Source organism: Cyanistes caeruleus, chromosome 1 (genome assembly GCF_971803275.1).
Source record: "Cyanistes caeruleus chromosome 1, bCyaCae1.hap1.1, whole genome shotgun sequence".
NCBI classification, from domain to species: domain Eukaryota; kingdom Metazoa; phylum Chordata; class Aves; order Passeriformes; family Paridae; genus Cyanistes; species Cyanistes caeruleus.
Window position 1 is genome coordinate 53,401,940 of NC_141701.1, and position 17,768 is coordinate 53,419,707.

Consider the following 17,768-nt stretch of genomic DNA (forward strand, 5'->3'; position numbering starts at 1 on the left):
TCCAAATCCACTGTAACACAAAATACAAAGGGTTTGTTTAAGCTTTTGCTGAAGTACTTTAGGTTAATGTTTTTTATTTAGTATTGCATAGAACAGATGATATTTGCATGCTGGAAGCCACATCTCAGACTTTTAAGCTCAGACCTTAAAACCAACAGATTAAATGCACAAATATTAGAATGTACTAATGTGTTCACAGTGTTCATTTAATTGTAGCCTTTTTTATGTCTCAGTAAGTATCTGAGAACTAGTTCTCAGATACTTACTGAAAAAAACCAGGGAGTTCTATATTACACTGCTATAGAATTTCACGTACCTTTGAATTTGATTTCCAAAGATTTGTGTGTTAGACTGTTCTTTACCTAGTACTGGTAGCTGTTGGACTTCTTTTTTTCTTTCTTGAGGATCATTCTTTTTATATTCATCTATCTTAATGCAGTGCCTGCAGATTATAAAATATTCTTAATCTGCATCCTGTATTTAAGACTGGTCTCTTTGGAGAAGTATTTTTTGTATGTTAGTGTAACATTCAATAGTAAGACATGTTACATTTTAAAGAAATCACCTCCTAGTGACAAGGAAAATGAATCCATTTAGATGGTGTTTCTTAGTGTCTCAATAATTTTTTAAGCAGAAGGACCCTAAATTAGAGGATTATTAGGAAGTTCTAATAAATAATTTGTTCCTTTGTTGTTGCTTGAAAATGAGCAGTGTGGTATTAACTGGATTTTTGCTTTACTATGACTTTCTAATTTGAAGTATTCTAAAGAGTGAATAGTGCTATGAAACTGACCTCAGTTCAATTATCTTGACTTACGAAAACACAGAAAATTATCACCATCTTTGAACAGATTATAATAATGAGCTGGTACAATATTACAAACTACCTTTACAATATTACAGACTACCTTGCCTACAGTTAAAACACAATTAGTTGCTCTTGAGATTCCAGTGCTCTGGCTGTTTATTCTCTTTCATGGCTGGTAGGATTTTGGGAGGTTCTCTGTGTCCAGAACACCATTTGTACAATTTTTAATATGCTTTAACTTGTCTTCGATACACTGATAGCTTGTGCTGTAACCGGAGATTTATCCTAGGCCCCTCTCTTGTCCCCACCCAAAAAATTCTGCTGTGCTTCTGACAGATATACAGTGGTGGGTTTAAATTAGGTGTCTGAAATGGTGATTTCTATTGGCTGCCTACACTGCCTCTCTGACAGACGTTGCTGTCTCAAGGCTGGCATGACTGATCTGCATGTCAACCACAGTAGTTTCCAGTCCAGTTTATTAAGATAAACCACCAGACAGAAATCATGTCTGGAACAGCTGTAGGCGTGAAATAATGTGCTAGGGTTTTTGGGGTGTGGTTTGTAGATTAAATGCTACTTGGATCTCAAATGAAAAGCACATTTTGTCAGAAAAGCCATCTTCAACCATCAGTGGTACCCTAAGCCCAGGTCAGTGCTGGATGTGTGCCTGCCAGGTTGGCCAGTGCTCAGGTGTGTTGGTACAGCGCACACCTGGTGGCCACTAGACTGATCTCCTTTTGCAAAACTGTGTTTAGGAAGGGACAAGCATGGTTAACTTCTCAAAGCCAGCTCTGTCAAGAGGGTGCCAGGCTGTGTGGCTTCACCCAAGCCAGATGTGTAGATGTGAAGACAAGCTCTTACTGTCACTCCTGGACACCCAGGCACCATCAATCCTCCCTGGGTACCCCACTCTGAGTCTTCCTCCTCTCCATGCCAACACTTAGCTTGGGTCAGGTGGAACTCCTGATTCAAGCAGACCTGTCAGAAACCTCCTTAGTTTCTCTGTCTCTTTCCAGAGGAGCACGTGGATGTGAACAGCAGCTGATGTCAGGGCAAGGCTGTGCCATGCCCTGCCCAGCTGTCTCTGGGCAGCAGTGCCAGCCAAAAGCACTCGGTTATGGGGACACGGTGCTCCAGCTTGTTTTTGTTTTTGGTGGTTGTCGCATGCAATGTAGTCGTGGCCTGAGCTTGTGAACTAGAGCCTCTGTTTATGTTCAAGTTTTGCATTGTGTTAGGCTTGTGCCTACTTATTAGGTATTTTTTCACTTAAACACTCAATTAAGTTGAATGCAGATTGGAGAAGGGAAGTAATTTGCTTTGTTTTTCTCAACTATAAAGTTACCCAAGATAATGCATGGTGCAAGGACAGACTCAGCACCATCCAGCATCATGTTAATAGTATGGTCACTTTCACAGCCTGAAATGCACTGTCCTAAACACACTGTCCATTTTAAAATGGTACTGTTGCAACAACAGAAAGATCTGAGTTGTAGAGATTTCTTTGGCATGTCTGTATCAGTGTTTTCTGCACTGTCTACTTTGTAAGCACTTTGGCCATGGAAATAGTTAAATAAACAGGTTAAATACCTGTTGCGTGGTCAAATATGTTGCTGATGAACAAAATCTCACAGTTGCACTTTGAAATTATCTTTATTGAAACTGTGCTGTACAGGTTGCTAAATGAGGCATTCTCAAAGCATAAAATACTGGCTCTGTTCTCACATTTCTTCTTTGTGCCTGTCTGTCTCATGCACTTGATGTTGGGAGCACTTGTGGAGGGAAGAGGAGCACCTGGTGTTTGTAGTAATGGCTGAACTTGGCCGAACATGGAAGTGAAGTGGAAGTCTTGTGTGAAAGTGAGGGGGAGCAGAGCTCATCTCCCTTCCCCACTGCAGTTTATCTGCCTCTTCCTCTGCTGTCACAGTATGGCTTGGGCTGTTCCTCTGCCAGTGGTCCTGCTGGAGCCTCACAGTGTCTGTGCCTTTTAGTTATTTGGGAGTGCTGACAGAGACTCCCCTGATGCAGACAATGAAAAGATACCTGTTTTTTTGATTTTTTTTTCTTTAAACAGTTTTTATTTCCATAGGAGTGGAAGAGACTTTCTTGGGACATAGAGGAGGCACTTCTGTAGGCTAGGGGTGTTCTTCCAGCTCAGCATCACAGACCTGCTGCTTGCAGAGAACATGGGAGGGATTCTCCAAGGTATTTATAGTGGAAAATATTAGGAAAACCAAATGACTACCAACTCCACTATGTGGAAATGCATATACGTGGGAGTCTGTATACATTTGCAGTGCAGTAGATACCTGAGAGGAAGTGTTCATGGCACTTGGTAAAAAGGAAGAATTAAAGAAAGGTAGAAAGGGATAATTTTGTTTATTTTGTTTAAAAGGCTTAGTCAAAAAACCCTGGACTTCTGGAGAAAATACTAAAGTGAATAGAATGCATGACTCATTTTTTAGATAGAGATGAATAAGGAGGGAAGAGATTAGTAACAATTGATACAAGACAGTACTAGTTTGTAAAAAAACTTTGTGCTGTATGGTGCAAACCACTGAGAACAATCTGTTTCCCTGTAATCTGGGTATTATTTTATTAATATTTTTTGTGTGAATGCTGAGGTACAGTGAACTGAGTTAGACACTTCTTAATAATTGGACTTTAGTTAAAATTGCTTTTAAAGTACAGAATGTAACAGAGACAATGTATTTACTGCAGGAACATGCAAATCTTTGCAGGTGTGGGTCAGAGAACATGATCCAGATGGTAACAGACTTTTCATTACTCACATTGGTGTGCATTGCACAATTCAAATGCCATTGAGAAATGAATGCTGTTGTCAATTGAAATCTGGAACTCCTGTTACAGTGGAAACTCCATAACTGTCCTGCATCTTGAGACACAGTAAATACATTAATTTCTCTTATATTTTCTGCACATTGTGCTCAGGAAGACATATGAATAAAAAGTACTATCATCAGTATTAGGCTGACATCTGAACAGCCACCTGAAACACAGAATACTGTGTGCAGAACACTGCATTATGCATTACTTTTATGAAAAGTCCAGTTCTTGAGTCTGTTCTCAGACCCTTCCTTGATTCAGTACCATTACACCATTTCAGATGAGAAAGGTATTTGTTCTGTACTTCAGTACCTCCTAGGAGAGCTGACATAAAACAGTTCCTTCCCTACAGGGGTCACAGTCTTAATGTGACCTAATTTAACAACAAAAAGCATAAAGACAACACTTTTTCCCATCAATCAAACCATATTCCCCAAACCCACATAATCCTTGGGTGTTGCAGTGACTGTTGTGTGTCTTCATCTGGGCCCGGTTTTAGGACTGCAGTCAAAACTTTGCAAGGCATCTTTAAAAGGGCACAGTTTAGTCTGTATTCCTGTGAATTCAAACTTTATGGAGTTGCCTGATAAAATGGTCTTGTCTTGAGCTGTTTGTTAAGCAAACAATATTCCAAAGAAAAAACCAGAAGCTGCTACAGTAATGTGATTTTTTTTAATTTATTTTATATTCCTCTACATATGCAGTACTCTACAAACCTGGTAAGTGGCACTGCTTGTGATTATTAAAGATTTCTTAAGATGAACACCAACTAAGATAATTTTAAAATATTTACCATAATTCAAGAATTCTTTGAATTATGATTAGGGAGAATGAGATGTTAAGAAAATCTCATTTGCACATACCCTTCTTACCTGCACTTGCCCATGATAATGACATTTTGCTTGACAAAAATTATAAGGTACATGCTTAATGTGTCTTTAATCGTCTCCTCATGTAATTTCTCAACTGAAAATGAGAATGTCATTAGTTGAGTCACCAATGCTCCTTCCCCCTTTCCCCATACTTGACTTGGAAAACTTTGCTAGTGTGTATAGAAATGTACAGCCAGCAGGGGCTCCTGGGGGGGGGGTCTCTCAGGGCAGACATGAGGCCTTCCCATGGCTCCTGGAAACCCATCCCTCCCCACAGGTCATTTCTTACCGTGATGAAGTGAAGTGAGTGTCTGCCATGGTGCTGTGTCCTTCCCTCTGGGGGCTCTGACCCGGGTGGATCCCTGGGTCAGTGTCAAGACTGTGACTCAGCTGAGTTGTTGGCACTGGCACAAATGCCTGTGCTGGGGAGCACCAGGCACACGCTGCTGGAAGGATGTTTCTGCAGAAGCTTTGTGGCTGGAGAGGGTGTCAGGGGGCTTTAGTGGGGATGTAAAGGATCTTCACATGATTGAGGAGAAAGAGACTCTCAACTTTTGTTGAGAAGTCCTGGTATTTCTGTTCTCTGTGGGCATAAGCAGACAGAACATTGCCAGTCCAGGAAAAGCAAGTGGGTAGAAGGGCAGAAAATGGAAACCCATGTTTATACTGCCTTTCTGTCTTATGGGAAGGAAAGTGATAAATAGAACAAATCATTTATGAAGGTGGCAATAGAAGAGGCTTTCCTTGATTGGCATTTCTCTATGCTGGCAGAACTGGCAATTTGTGTGAGCCTGATAGTCTTTGAGATCACCTTGGAGAGACTTTGTCCATTAGTGGAGAGTGCTGTGATGGGAGCTGTTGTCTCGTTCCTGAGGGGCCATGCTCAGGGCTGCTGCTGGTCCCCAGTGTGAAGCTGTGGAGCTTGCTCCATGGGCAGGACGGTGGCTCAGTGACAGCGAGTCTCCTGAATTTGGTGTCCAGTGTTGATAAAAACTCTTTTCTTAACGCCCCAATGGCCCTCAGGATGAGATTTTTCTCTTTGTTTTCACACCAGAGAGAGAGGTATATACTGTGAAGTAAGAACACAGGCAAAAGCTAACCTCGCTGACCAGCCTCAAAATAAAGGAGCTCTTTCAGTTGCCCCCATGATGTCTGGGGTAATTTCATTCAGGCTGTTAATAAAGGTAAGCTTTGTGAAATGTTCTAATGCCCTGAACTGGTGAACTGAGTACAGATTTCGCTACCTGTGTGCAAGAATATTGTGTTTGCTTCCTTTAGCCACTGACATAAATAGTAACTCGTTAAAGGGCATAGCTCCAGGCTTTGCCTTAAGAAGTAGATGAAAAGATAATTGCTGGATAAGCAAGCGAGCGTGGGGGACTGTAAGAGCAAATGAGACTGGTTGTGAACCAGTAACAATCTTCTTTCAATCAGCCTGGTTTTAATGCTGTAATCTCCCCTGGGCAGAGAAGGTCTCCATCTCCACGTTGCGTGGCTCCGAGAGCAGCCTCGTTTCTTGGTCCCGCGTGAGGCTGTGGGCACTGAGGACAGGCCTCTGACTGTGGCTTACAGCTCCGCTTCTTACCCTGCATAAGCTGATCCGCTTTCGTTTTCGTTGGTGCTCTGCTTGGCATTCTTTTTGTGAAGTGCTTTTTTGTTTTGTAGAGACCTATTTATCCCTCCCTTCCCTGCACTAGTGGAGGTTTATTGGATCGCATGGCAGCCTGCCATCTTCCTTATTAACCAAGCTTTTCCCAAATAAACATGCTCCTTGTGTGCATGTCTCCTATTTATGATTTACTTCCCATTATAAAGCTACAATCTGCAATATTAAAAATAATACACAGACAGATGTTTATGAGAGGCTGAACAGGGTTTTATTGTACAGACTCTGGTATTTGTGGTTTATATTTCTTTAATCTCTAGTGAAGTGTGGTTCCTCCCGCCCTCCCCAATTTACTGCTTCTGCCTCTTATTATCCTTATAACAGGTGATGGTGCCCTTTAAACACGTTTTCTTTCAGGCTCTTACATGCTGCAGTATGAGCAGGAGTATGAAGAAGTATGATGACGTACGTAAAATGGCGACTTTAAGCTAAAAATTAGAAATTAGGCCTTTATTCTGGAGAGCTAGGTCCACCCACCCGGAGGCAAAGAGTTCCTTACCTTCCATTTACATGACTTCAGCAGGGTATTTGATCACCCTCTGCTGGCTGAGCTGCTCGGGCAGCTGCCAGTCTGCTGGATTTTGGGAGGGTGCCTTTCTGCTCTGGTGAAGTCCCAGACATCACTCAGGATTTCATTTTGTGCATTTGAACTGTTACTACAGTTTAGTCACAACAGTTTGAAATCACTGGCTGCATATATAGTTTTTTATTTTTTATTCGAATGGATGGAAGAGAATTCTGCCCCTGGGTCAGATAATCATCTCAGACCTGTTAAATAAGCAGCTGTGACATGCATCATAACAGTGGCCTAAACCACCATATTTTTTCAATATGACACTTCGTTGCTTTTTTCCCTTGGCCCGTGGTTGGGCTTACATTAGAAAAACAAACAGCACTTAGCTATAATTAAAAATGCCCTACGGTAAGTGGGATGACAAAACAATGGGAATGCTGTTCATATGGATGAAGTCAAGTGTAAATGAAGTCTAAAAGAATTAAGTTGAATGCAAGGATAAAATTATCTTGTTGGCTAGGCACAGAAAGTATAAAATAAGCCTTCCCAATACATCAGATCTTGCATTTCACAGTAAAAAACCTGATCAGGGTAGGTTTTTTGTATCATGAGGCAAATACATCCTTTGCTGTAGCAGCAGAAACATAACCTTCAATTAAATATTTGAAATGTAGTTATATATTAATTGGTAATTGTAGAGTTTTATGCATACAAGCATCTACCTTGGACATGTATGCAGTATACTTATGTATACTACTTGCATTCAGTTTCTAAAAATAGGAAATGCTCATAATAGTATTCGTAGTATTTCTTTTTTTTCAAGATAGTCAAGTCCTACCTGGAAGTATGTTTATTAAAATTTTATGTTGAAGAATCACTCTATCATAAAGTTTTTTTAAGGCATGCTCCAGACATAATTATGAACATAGTAAGACATAATTATAAGTAGGGTTGGTATTTTTCAACCTCCAGTAGCTGTCATCTTGCTTCAGGTTTAGCTCTAGTCAGAGCCTTGCTGACCAACCGACTGATGTTTCACTAATTGCCACTTGAAAATGAAAAGGGAAACTGTCTAGCTTTGAAACATTATTCATGAAAGAAGGATCATGCTGACTTGTTTTCAGAACAGGATCTTTTCCCCCTGTCTTGTCTAGACAGGCCAAGTACATGACTTTGTACTGAAAAGGGCTCTCTGGTGTGTCATTAGGCACGTTGGTTTAGTCTGGACTGGTCTGGATTCCCTGGTCAGAGGGTTTTGAGGTCACTCCTTGTATTTCGGTACAGACCTCTGCAGGTTTATTTCAGTTTGACAAAGCTCTAACATTTGCTTTCTACTACCTCCCTCAACCTGACTTTGATCCATCTTGCTTTACAAGGAAGGATTCTTCTCTGGTTTTAGTAAAAGCACACACTGTTTAAATGCATTCACTGAGCAAACTAATTAAAGGTACTGAACTTTGTTCACAAGTTGCAAATACCAGATCCTAAGTGTATTCTGTGTATCTGTATTTTCATTGAATAATCTGTTTAATTAATTTGCCCTATTCCTGCAATACATTTTTCTTCAAATATTTCTTTCAGACTTCAGCAGAATGTGATTATGCATAAGTCTGGCAACTTTGAGTCCTCCATTAGATACTACATTTTGTTAGATTTTGATGTTACTTTTGCAGGTGCATGAGTGAGAAAAAGAGGAAGCCTCACTGATACGCAAGCACTGCTCAGCACTAAACAAAACATTGTTGTGACATCAACACTGTTCTTTCTACAACACTGTCCAGCACTGACTATTTGGATCACAAATCCAAATAGCCACCATGGAGTCCATTGTGAAGAAAGTTATCTCCATCCCAGGCAGGGCCAGCAGAGGATGGCTGCTTCCTTGGCAAATTGATTTGGCGGGAGATCAGAAGGCAACATGATTTTTGACAACACACCCCATTTTCAAATCAACACAGAATTCCTGTGGTATTGTAAGCAATTTTCCAGTCAATGTGGGCACATCAAAAAGGGAACAAAAGGTCTCATGGCTCTTTTTTTTAATGTACCTTCACAATGGCTATTTTCACATGTGTGAGGGAATGAGGAAGTAGCCTTAATATTTTACAACAGAAGTTGTTTGAGTCTGCTTTTTGATTCCATATTTCAGTGTGGTCTGTTGTCTATGACAAACTTGGGTCCCTTTCCCCTAAATCACAATTCCTTTCTTCTGGTTAGTTCTCTTATGATAATGTTAGTTAAACCCCAGAACTTTAAGAGTTTAATATAGCTATGGAAAATGTAATGCTTTGTCTAGTCTTTTGTGTGAAAACCATGTAATCTGGTGGCAAACAGACACCTTGAGTTCTTAGCTTTAACTGCTTTTGACTTGACATCTTGCTTGAGCATTTTACATCAGCCATGGGAGAAGCATGGAAAGCACTACATTAGGACTCAACACAAAGGCACAGGAAAGCAGTACAAGTTAGCCAAAGTAGCTTGCCACATATTCCAACTGTAATATGATTGATTCTTTCTAATAGAAGCATTATGTTCTTTACCACTCTAACTTGACCCTTTGTTAAATTCTTCATTTAAGATACCTGGAAAGTTTTGGAAAGTCACCTGGAAAGATGACTTTTCTAATCTTCCAAGACAGCTTTGTTTATTTTTTATTCCAGTTTCTTCATGAAATTGCAGAAATGAGTCCTAAAGCATCGTAATTATCAGGTTGCTAATGTTGAATCTGGTCTTCTAAGTCTCCTTTCCAAAAGTAATTGTTAATGGCCTTTTCTGTTCCATGGGTTTCAAAGCCTTACTTCATTTGGTTATGATTTTTTTTATAGGCTATACTCAAAAAGAATCTAAGCCCTTCAATGCCTTTTCAGTTCTTTGTTGTAGCAGAGAAAAATACAGTAACAAACAGAAGAAAATAATTTGTTTGTACAGTATTTTATTCTGCAATTTTCATAGGTCAGGGACTGCAGGGTTGGACTGAAAAAGCTTAAATTTGAGGACCTCATTTAGGCAAATACTTATTTTATAAGTACACTTTCACAAAGTGAAATAGATCGAGCTTTTTCCCCACAGGAAATGCTTGTTTTCCTTGCATTTCATACCTTCTATTTATATTCCTAAGTGCCATTTTATATGTTACACATATTTATGCATACAATTTTTTATTGCAGCAGGTTTTTGATGCTACGTGTACCAAAATATCATTAATACTCTTGAAAAGTGTTCAGAGTGAAGTCTGCAAATTGCTTTTTTCTATAAAGCAAATGAAAAATGAAAATGAATTTGCTCCCTTTCTCAATTTCTTTTTCCTCTGCTTTGCTATTACCATGCTTGCATTATGCAACAGACACGTAAGTGTCACACCTCAGTAACTGATTTAGGGACTTTTTAGAATTGGAGGTCCTGTTGTCTCAGCTCTGACTAAGTTAAGATTAAAGCAAGGTCTTTTGCTGATACTGTTGAAGATGAGCAAATTCTATCTCTTTGCTGGCAAGGACCAGAAAGCATCTCTCTGAAGCAGGAGCCAACCCGTATTGCAGTCCTAGGGAAGCCCAGGGTTCAGGGAATGGCACTCCTTTAATGAACTACTTGTGAGAGTTTCTAATTCTGTCTGCTTTGCCTCTGCTTGTGAATGACAATCAATAGAATTTGTCAACATACTAGTAGTGTAATCATTAAATTTTAATTTGTCTAGATATAATGTGTTCTCTGTTTTATGTGTGTATTTTACTTTGGAAGAAACCTAGTGAGAAAGCTTTTCATAATTGTGTGTATATTTTTTGTGAATATTTCCTAATTACATCTCCAGTGCTTGCTATGAAGTATACGTGGTCTCATAGGAATTGTTCTCATGACAGAATCATATTTAGGGGAAACTGTTCTCCTTTTTTTTTGGTAAAAAAAACGAAGTGTAAAACTACATCATGCCTGCATTTAGCATTGAGACACCTTACAGGCATTTTAGAAGTTTGCTAACTTTTAAAGAATACTAGCATGCAGGATTTCAATGTGCAGACACCAAGTACTTGATTGTAATTAGGTGGGAGACTGGCAGATTTGCTTTGGGAAGGTAGTTAAGGAATAATTGTCTGTGTCTGGACAGGATTGTTCCTGGTTACAAACTATCCTGTTCCCTTACAGCTGATGCAAGATTTTTTTTTTAATGTGGGACAATTACTGTTTTTATTAATAGTGCTGTCTTGCCCCAAATATGCAAGGTGTCACACAAACATATATGAGAACACAGTCTTTGTCCAAAGTGAACTATAATCAACCTGTACTGCAAAAAATAGTTCTTATTATTTAAAAAGGTGAATTTTCCCAAATGGTGAATCTGGTTTAGTATTTGTTTTAGTATTTGTTTGATTCTGGTGATCAGGAGTGTGTCGTGTATATATTTATACATGCAATGCTATAAGGACAAAATTGATTGCTTTGATGTTGAAATGACAAAGATCCATCTACTATTATAGCATCTACTTGAAAAATATTGTCATTTTAACACTGAAGAAGGGAAGGCATCAATTTTCTCACAAATTTTTGCTTTGGTTTCTTTTTTTGCCTTTCAGAGTGCAAATTCACCTGCGCCAGTGGTAAATGCTTGTATCTTGGTTCACTGATTTGTAACCAACAGAATGACTGTGGAGATAACAGTGATGAAGAGAACTGCCTGCTTGTAACAGAGCATCCACCTCCAGGCATCTTCAGCTGTGAGTATTGGCTCCTTGTGTGCATCCATGTATGTATGTACGTCAAATATGTCTGTTTACCTCAGAAATCAGTCTTTTTGGAAACTTGATCTGCAGTATGATATCAAGGAAGTATGAGACAGAGAAAGTAAATACTATTTTTCTTTGAACAAGCAGGGATTTGTGACACACTTTCCCCAGGATTCTAAACATGGAAATCTGTAGTTATTCCAAGGGAGTTTTTGCTACAGACATTGCAGATATAATCATATGGATCCTATGTGGCCTCTGAGAAAGTGTAATTAAATATTTGTTTCCCAAGATTCTACGAAGTATTCTATGTTCTAAGAGTCTTTATATGCTATTAAGACTATCAAGAAAATCATAATTTTTCTGTTCCTCATTCCTATTAGGTTTATTGGTGCTGAGATCAGAATTGTTTGGTAGGTTAGTGACCTTTGTAGGTATATATTTAAAATAGCTTTAGTTGCTATTCTTCAGTGCATAAGTGTTGCCCACACAGTGCCAGAGTTTATGACTAGAATTATTTTCTTTGCCCTCAATCATGTACACTGGAACCAAACTTTGCTTTTGCTTTTGTTTCTTGTGCAATAATTTATTTTTAAACCACAATTCAGCTTTCCGGATGGGTGATAAATTTTCCAATAAGGTTTCTTATACACAGGTACAATAGAAATATGTTAAGTTACTTCTTCTTTCCAAATGGTTTTGTTCTTCCCACACTGACATACCTCAGTATTCTATTTCACTTCTGGTTGTGACTATGTTTTAGGAATATCTGTTTTGTTATGTTGTTACTAGTAATAGCAATTATGAGCAGAGTATATTTGTAATTTTTGCAATTAATGCATGCAGCTATAAGCAGGACAGAAGATGAAGCCAGATGTTGGATATACACCTGTCCTCCTGTACCCTCTACCTCCAAGTGAACATGTTCCTAAATGCTGTACTCTAAATCATTTAAACCTTGTACTTTTGTGTTACTTTGATACCTCTGCAGTGATTTCAGTGGCTTTGAAATACTAATGACCTATGTATAGTTTTAGGCTATTTCATTTTATTTTTGTTTTAATTTGTTTGGTTTTGAGTGGAACTCTCTTCCAAGTCCCAGGACAAGACATAGGCTTTAGTGATGGGTCCAAATCAAAATGTCACATTCACCCATAACCTTGGCTTTTGAGCTGTAAAAAGTCACGTTTTATTGTTTATTCATGCAAAACTTGTAAGCATATCTGTAAAGTCCAAATAGAAGAATTTTTTTTGACTGGGATATTGTACAGCAAGAGCTCTTAAACCAAGCTAGCACAACTGTTTGTCCAAAAGTGGCCACAAAAACTGCAGTGGTAGCAGATGGAGGGAAGGGTTTTGGTGATGAGCAGCAGCTGTGGCATCACAGGTTCATCACCTGTGCAGTGCAATGGTGGCACCCTTGAGTTCCTAGGTGGAGCCTCTTAGGTGGAACTCCCAAACCCTTCTTCATCCTGAGGTCTGACAACGAGGGCGCCGGTGGTTTTGCAGTACCCCTTTGTGCTGGTGGCAGTCAAGCAATAATCAAGTATCATCTTAGCATCTTCTCCTCAAAAGGCCTTTGGCCTCCAGAAATCTTGTTATTTGCTTGATCCAGGATCTGCAAACTTCCTGCTCTTCCCCTAAGTCACATCTGTCCCCCCCAGTCTTGCTGTAGGTCATGAAGACAGGCCTGCCTGGTCAGCTGGCGAGTCATCCCCCTAGCCTCCAGCACCATCACATTTATCCCAACCAAACCAAACAAAATGTGTCTCTGAAAAACCTTCAGCAAAAGGTTCTCTACGGCTTTCCTGAGAATTGTAGTTGGTGCATTTCATGGTCCTGCCTCGGAAAAGTTGTGCAAGTTGGCAGCATTTTTTTATTTTTGGTGGACTTGGAGAAAGATAGTCAGCTTCCTCCTCCAGTCAGCCTTTTACAGCTGTGAGGGCTGTTAACACCCATGTGTTAAAAACCCCAACCAAGACAAAACTCCCCAAGTTTGTTCCTATTAATTATGTTTCCTTAAATCTGTCAGAGTTGTTCATTTTGTCTGACTGCTTCTAAAATATGGTGTCCAATAGGCCTACTAATTGAGATCTCCCAAGTGCCCAGGGAAGAGGGGTAATTACGTAATTACGTCTTATTAAATATTTCAAGAGCTGTATTTGCTGGTTTTGCAACAATATTGGAAATGAGGAGTTTGTAGAGGAAATACTGGATACATTACTAGGAGCATTTGGAAATGTTTAACTTTTTGCTCACCTTGTGGCAGATAAAGCAGTTCATTATTTGTTGCATTTGGGGATATTGAAAGTGACTGTACTTTATCATTACAATAGGGACTGTGTGACAAGTGCTGTTAAATAAAGGGACTTCAGTGTTAAGTAAAAAAAAAAAAACAACAAATCCCAGTGAAACAGGATCCTAATGGTGAAACAAAGAGAAAAAGAAGATCAAAGCCAGACAGAAAAATAATACAACCATAAACTCTATTTAAATTATATTTACCATGTTCTGGCTATTAAACAGACTACTACATGGTAGAAATCAGTGCCAGATGGTAATAGGAAACAACACTGTTATGGACACGTCAGTTGTGTTGGCTTATTCCAGCTTTGAAAAAATGTTTTTAGAATACTTGCTGAAGTGAGGTCCCCAGGCCTTAGAGGGATGACACGTTGAATTAAGAAATGTGTGCATGCTTTTGCTCAATGATTTTAATGGGGATCCCTACCAGATTACACCAGAGTGTGTGCTCTTGAAATGTCCCAGCTGAGCAGGCTGCCTTTCAAGACAGAAGTACATACATTCATTGCTCTCTGAGTAGTAACAAGACAGTAATAAGACAGTAACAAGACAGCTCAACTAGAAGAAAATCAGTATTTTAAAAAAAATAAAATCACTTGAGGAATATTAAACCAGGTATTTCTTTTTGGTCAGTGTTACATATAAGGTTTGTTCTTGCATCTTCTTGCTTGTGTGCAGTTCTTGAATGAGAAAGAAACTGTTGAAAGGAGCCACTTACTAGTTTGTGCTGGTTAACATCCAAGCAGGGTATCTTGTTTCTCCCTGGGACTGCCCTTTTCTTTACCTACAACACATAATCACTACAAGCAGTATGCTGACCCCTCTGCTGCTTGTTCAAAGAATCCCTTTGCTGTATTCAAACCTTCTATCCTCCTGTGATGGAAAAAATATTCATCTCATTTCAGAGTTATACACAGGCTGCCCCCAAACAATGTCTAAATAAATAAATTTTCATATGGAAGTTCTGCTTTAGTTTATTTAAGCAGTATGTGCCATGTTAGTGGTACCCCGTATTTCCCAGCTGCTGAAGCATTTCTCATTTTTGTTCTTGCCAGCAGCCAAATCCAGAATGTCTTGTTGGAGCTTCTTGTTTAGTTTAGTTAAGTTGCATGGGCAATGGCGTGGAAAGATTTTCTTTTGTGGGTGACCTGCTCCCTGGATCTCCTGATTATAAGAGATGCTATCTTACTCTGTTAGAGGAGTTCACATCTCCCAGATCTGTTGTTCCTCCCTCCTTGCCATTCTTATATGGCTCCAGTGTGCTAACTGTTAGTTCAGTCTTTTAAATCACAGAATGGTTGGGGTGGGAAGGGACCTGAAAGATCATCTAGTTCCAAGCCTCCTGCCATGAGCAGGGACACATGCTGGAACATTGCTTTAAAGCCCCATCCAGCCTGGCCTTGAACACTCCTAAGGATGGGGCACCCACAATTTCTCTGGGCAGCCTTCTCCAGTGTCTTCCAGCTACCTAATCTAAAACCTATTCTCATTCAGGCCATTCCCCCTTGTCCTATCACTACATGCCCTTATAAGAATGCTGCTACTGAGCTCAATGTCTCACCTGTGCAAAGGGGAAAAAAATGTGTACCTCTGGAGCCCTTTGGTTGTCTTAATTTTCCTTTGCTGACTTATACGTAGGGCTGCCTTATGCTGCTGTGTGGGCGATTCATTCTGTATAGCACAGAGAAATTGGAGGACAGCTGGGAAAATCCAAGGTGTGTTAGAGTCTGATTTTAGATGGCACAAGCTGCAGTCCAGCAAGTTGATCAAAATACATGCTAAGGCATTTAAGCTGAACATACTAAGGTATCATCTTGCTTGGTTTGCACCGGGATGCAGGTTTGGTGATGCATGTTGAAGCACACCTCCCGTCCTCAGTGAGGACACCCAGTGCTACTGCATCTCTCCCTGCAGGTCGCCTTGTGCATAGCCCATGTCAGCTTTCACTAGGGCTACTTCTTTTTGTTTTCATCAGCTGTAAGGACTTATTGATTGAGATAATGGAGATGACTGTTCTTTTAAGACTGCTTGGAGGTCAAGGGTGTATTTAACAGCACAAAGCCATGATAGGAAAAATGAGGCAAAGAGCAGGATTTTTAACATTGCAGGCTTGGCCCTGGCAGCAGCTTGCCATTCCATGTGACCTGGAGAATTTGGACTCCAAAGAACTGAAACAATGTGCCTGCCTCTAGAAGGACACAGTTCATTTGTTTGAGCATTTCCCTTTGTTTCACAAGAAACGATCAGCCTGCCTTGTCCTGCTAAAAGTAAATTAGATTTTGAAATGGGACGTGTAGTCTGTTGTCTGCAGACTGCAGTGTCCAAGTCACGTCTTACTGAGAAGGGTTGTGGTGATGGGGATTTTAGGGTTTTTAGTTGTGTGGTGGAAAACAGTACAGGTAGTTGTCTTTGCTGTGGTCTGTATGTGTTCGTGGGCATATCAAACACAAATATTGACACGCTTGAGACTTTACGGAAGAATAAAATAAGTGAGAACAAATCCTTCTTGTCATGTGCAAATTATGTCTACATCAAATTTCAAGTTGTCAGCATTGATGGAGGTGATGTGTCATGGCTGTTTTGGCATAGAAGAGTTTCCTGTAGGAGTTCATTTTCCTCTGCAAGGTAAAAAAACCCAAACAAATCAAATATATAGCTCTCCCTTTCACCACCCCCACCTACTGCTGTCAGCTCTGAGCTTTGTAGGGATCTGCAGGGGGTTGGAGAATGATTCTGTTTTAAAAACAAAAAGCTCAATCAAAGGAAAATATTTTGTTTAAAGAGACCTTTGGCATCCCCCTCTGACTGTGACACCGAATTTGTGCAGATAAAAACAAGCGCTTAGATTTACATTTTGATTGTGCTTCTGCTTTCATGTGTGCCGGGCTGTCCCACTTCAGGTGAAATTTATCCATTTCTTTAAATATTTAGCAGTCTAGCGTTGATGTTAATGAAAGTCTGGCACTGCTATTTTGAGCATTGCAACAATGATAGTAATTTTCAGTGTCAGATTACTGCTTCTCGGAGGAAAAGGGAGATGGGAGGAGGGAAGAGCAGGAGGAAAAAAAAAAAAAAAAATTGTTTCGGCTCTAATAGAGTTTGTCATCAGCCTGGCTGTGCCAGACAGATGGATCATGAATACTGTCTAGACGCTCTCTGCCTGAGTGGAGCTGTGGTCTCTAAGGACAAGCAGTGAGACGCCGGCTTAAGTGACTGGGGAAAGTCAGGACGTGCTCCCCTCTCAGCAGATAGAGATCCGGGCTGATCCTGCCCGCCGGTGCTGGGAGCCGGTCAATACCGAGCTCAGCTCAAACTTGGCTGTTCTGGGGCTTTGGGGGGGAAAGGAGAGGGATGTTGTTACGGCAGCATCGATTTCAGCTGCATCTGCCCAGGGACTGCGGGGTGATTGAGCTGGGAGTATAGATCTCGGGAGGGGGTGGATTGGGAGAGTCATCATCTGGCCATCAAGCACACGCTTTAAAAAACTACACGGTCACCTGTATTTATCAATTGCTTTAGTCGCAGTATATGCTGGAAAATGCTTACTTACTTGCTTATGTTTCCTTTATTTGGCCACTTGTTCAGAAGGATTCATCTGTTTCCCTACCCGGGGCTCCCTGTGTCCCCGGCTGTTAAGATGAGGTTCCGTGAGGCTGCCTTTGGAAAGGAGAAGCTGTGGTAACCAGGTGAGACCCATAGCCTAGGGCAGGGCTTGTGCTATTTAGTGGTCTCTCATGCTGTTACTTGTCCCTTCTCCGTCACAATTAATGATAAAAAAATTTCTAATGTCAATGAAGCGATGAGTATTTTTTGACCATCAGAGTTTTGACAAAAACTCAGGTTGATACATACACCAACTTATTTAAAAAGCAGGAGGTTCTCTGTAATCTCTGGGGTTCAGATTACAGAATAAATCATAGCTCTCTGGATTTTAGTTCTGTGTATATGTCACTAAATACTAGATCAATATTTTTATTTAGAAAATCCAATTGGTTTTCAGCCTAAGTGCAGTCTTGTTTCTTGAAGTGCTATAATCAGGTTCTGT

The 17,768-nt window shown here is 40.1% G+C and overlaps 1 protein-coding gene across 11 annotated transcripts in view; it reads left to right on the top strand.

The window, feature by feature from the left end:
* Nucleotides 1–17,768, top strand: part of LDLRAD4 (low density lipoprotein receptor class A domain containing 4) — a 285,264-nt gene that overhangs the window by 134,374 nt on the left and 133,122 nt on the right. For 10 of the 11 annotated variants that reach the window (XM_023921365.2, XM_086893303.1, XM_086893267.1 and 7 more), the window contains one exon: nt 11,270–11,410. In XM_023921365.2, the coding sequence (XP_023777133.1) occupies nt 11,270–11,410 (141 nt within the window). Of the gene's footprint in view, nt 1–2,879; nt 3,011–11,269; nt 11,411–17,768 lie in introns of those variants that run through there. The other variant, XM_086893301.1, reaches the window with a different exon arrangement.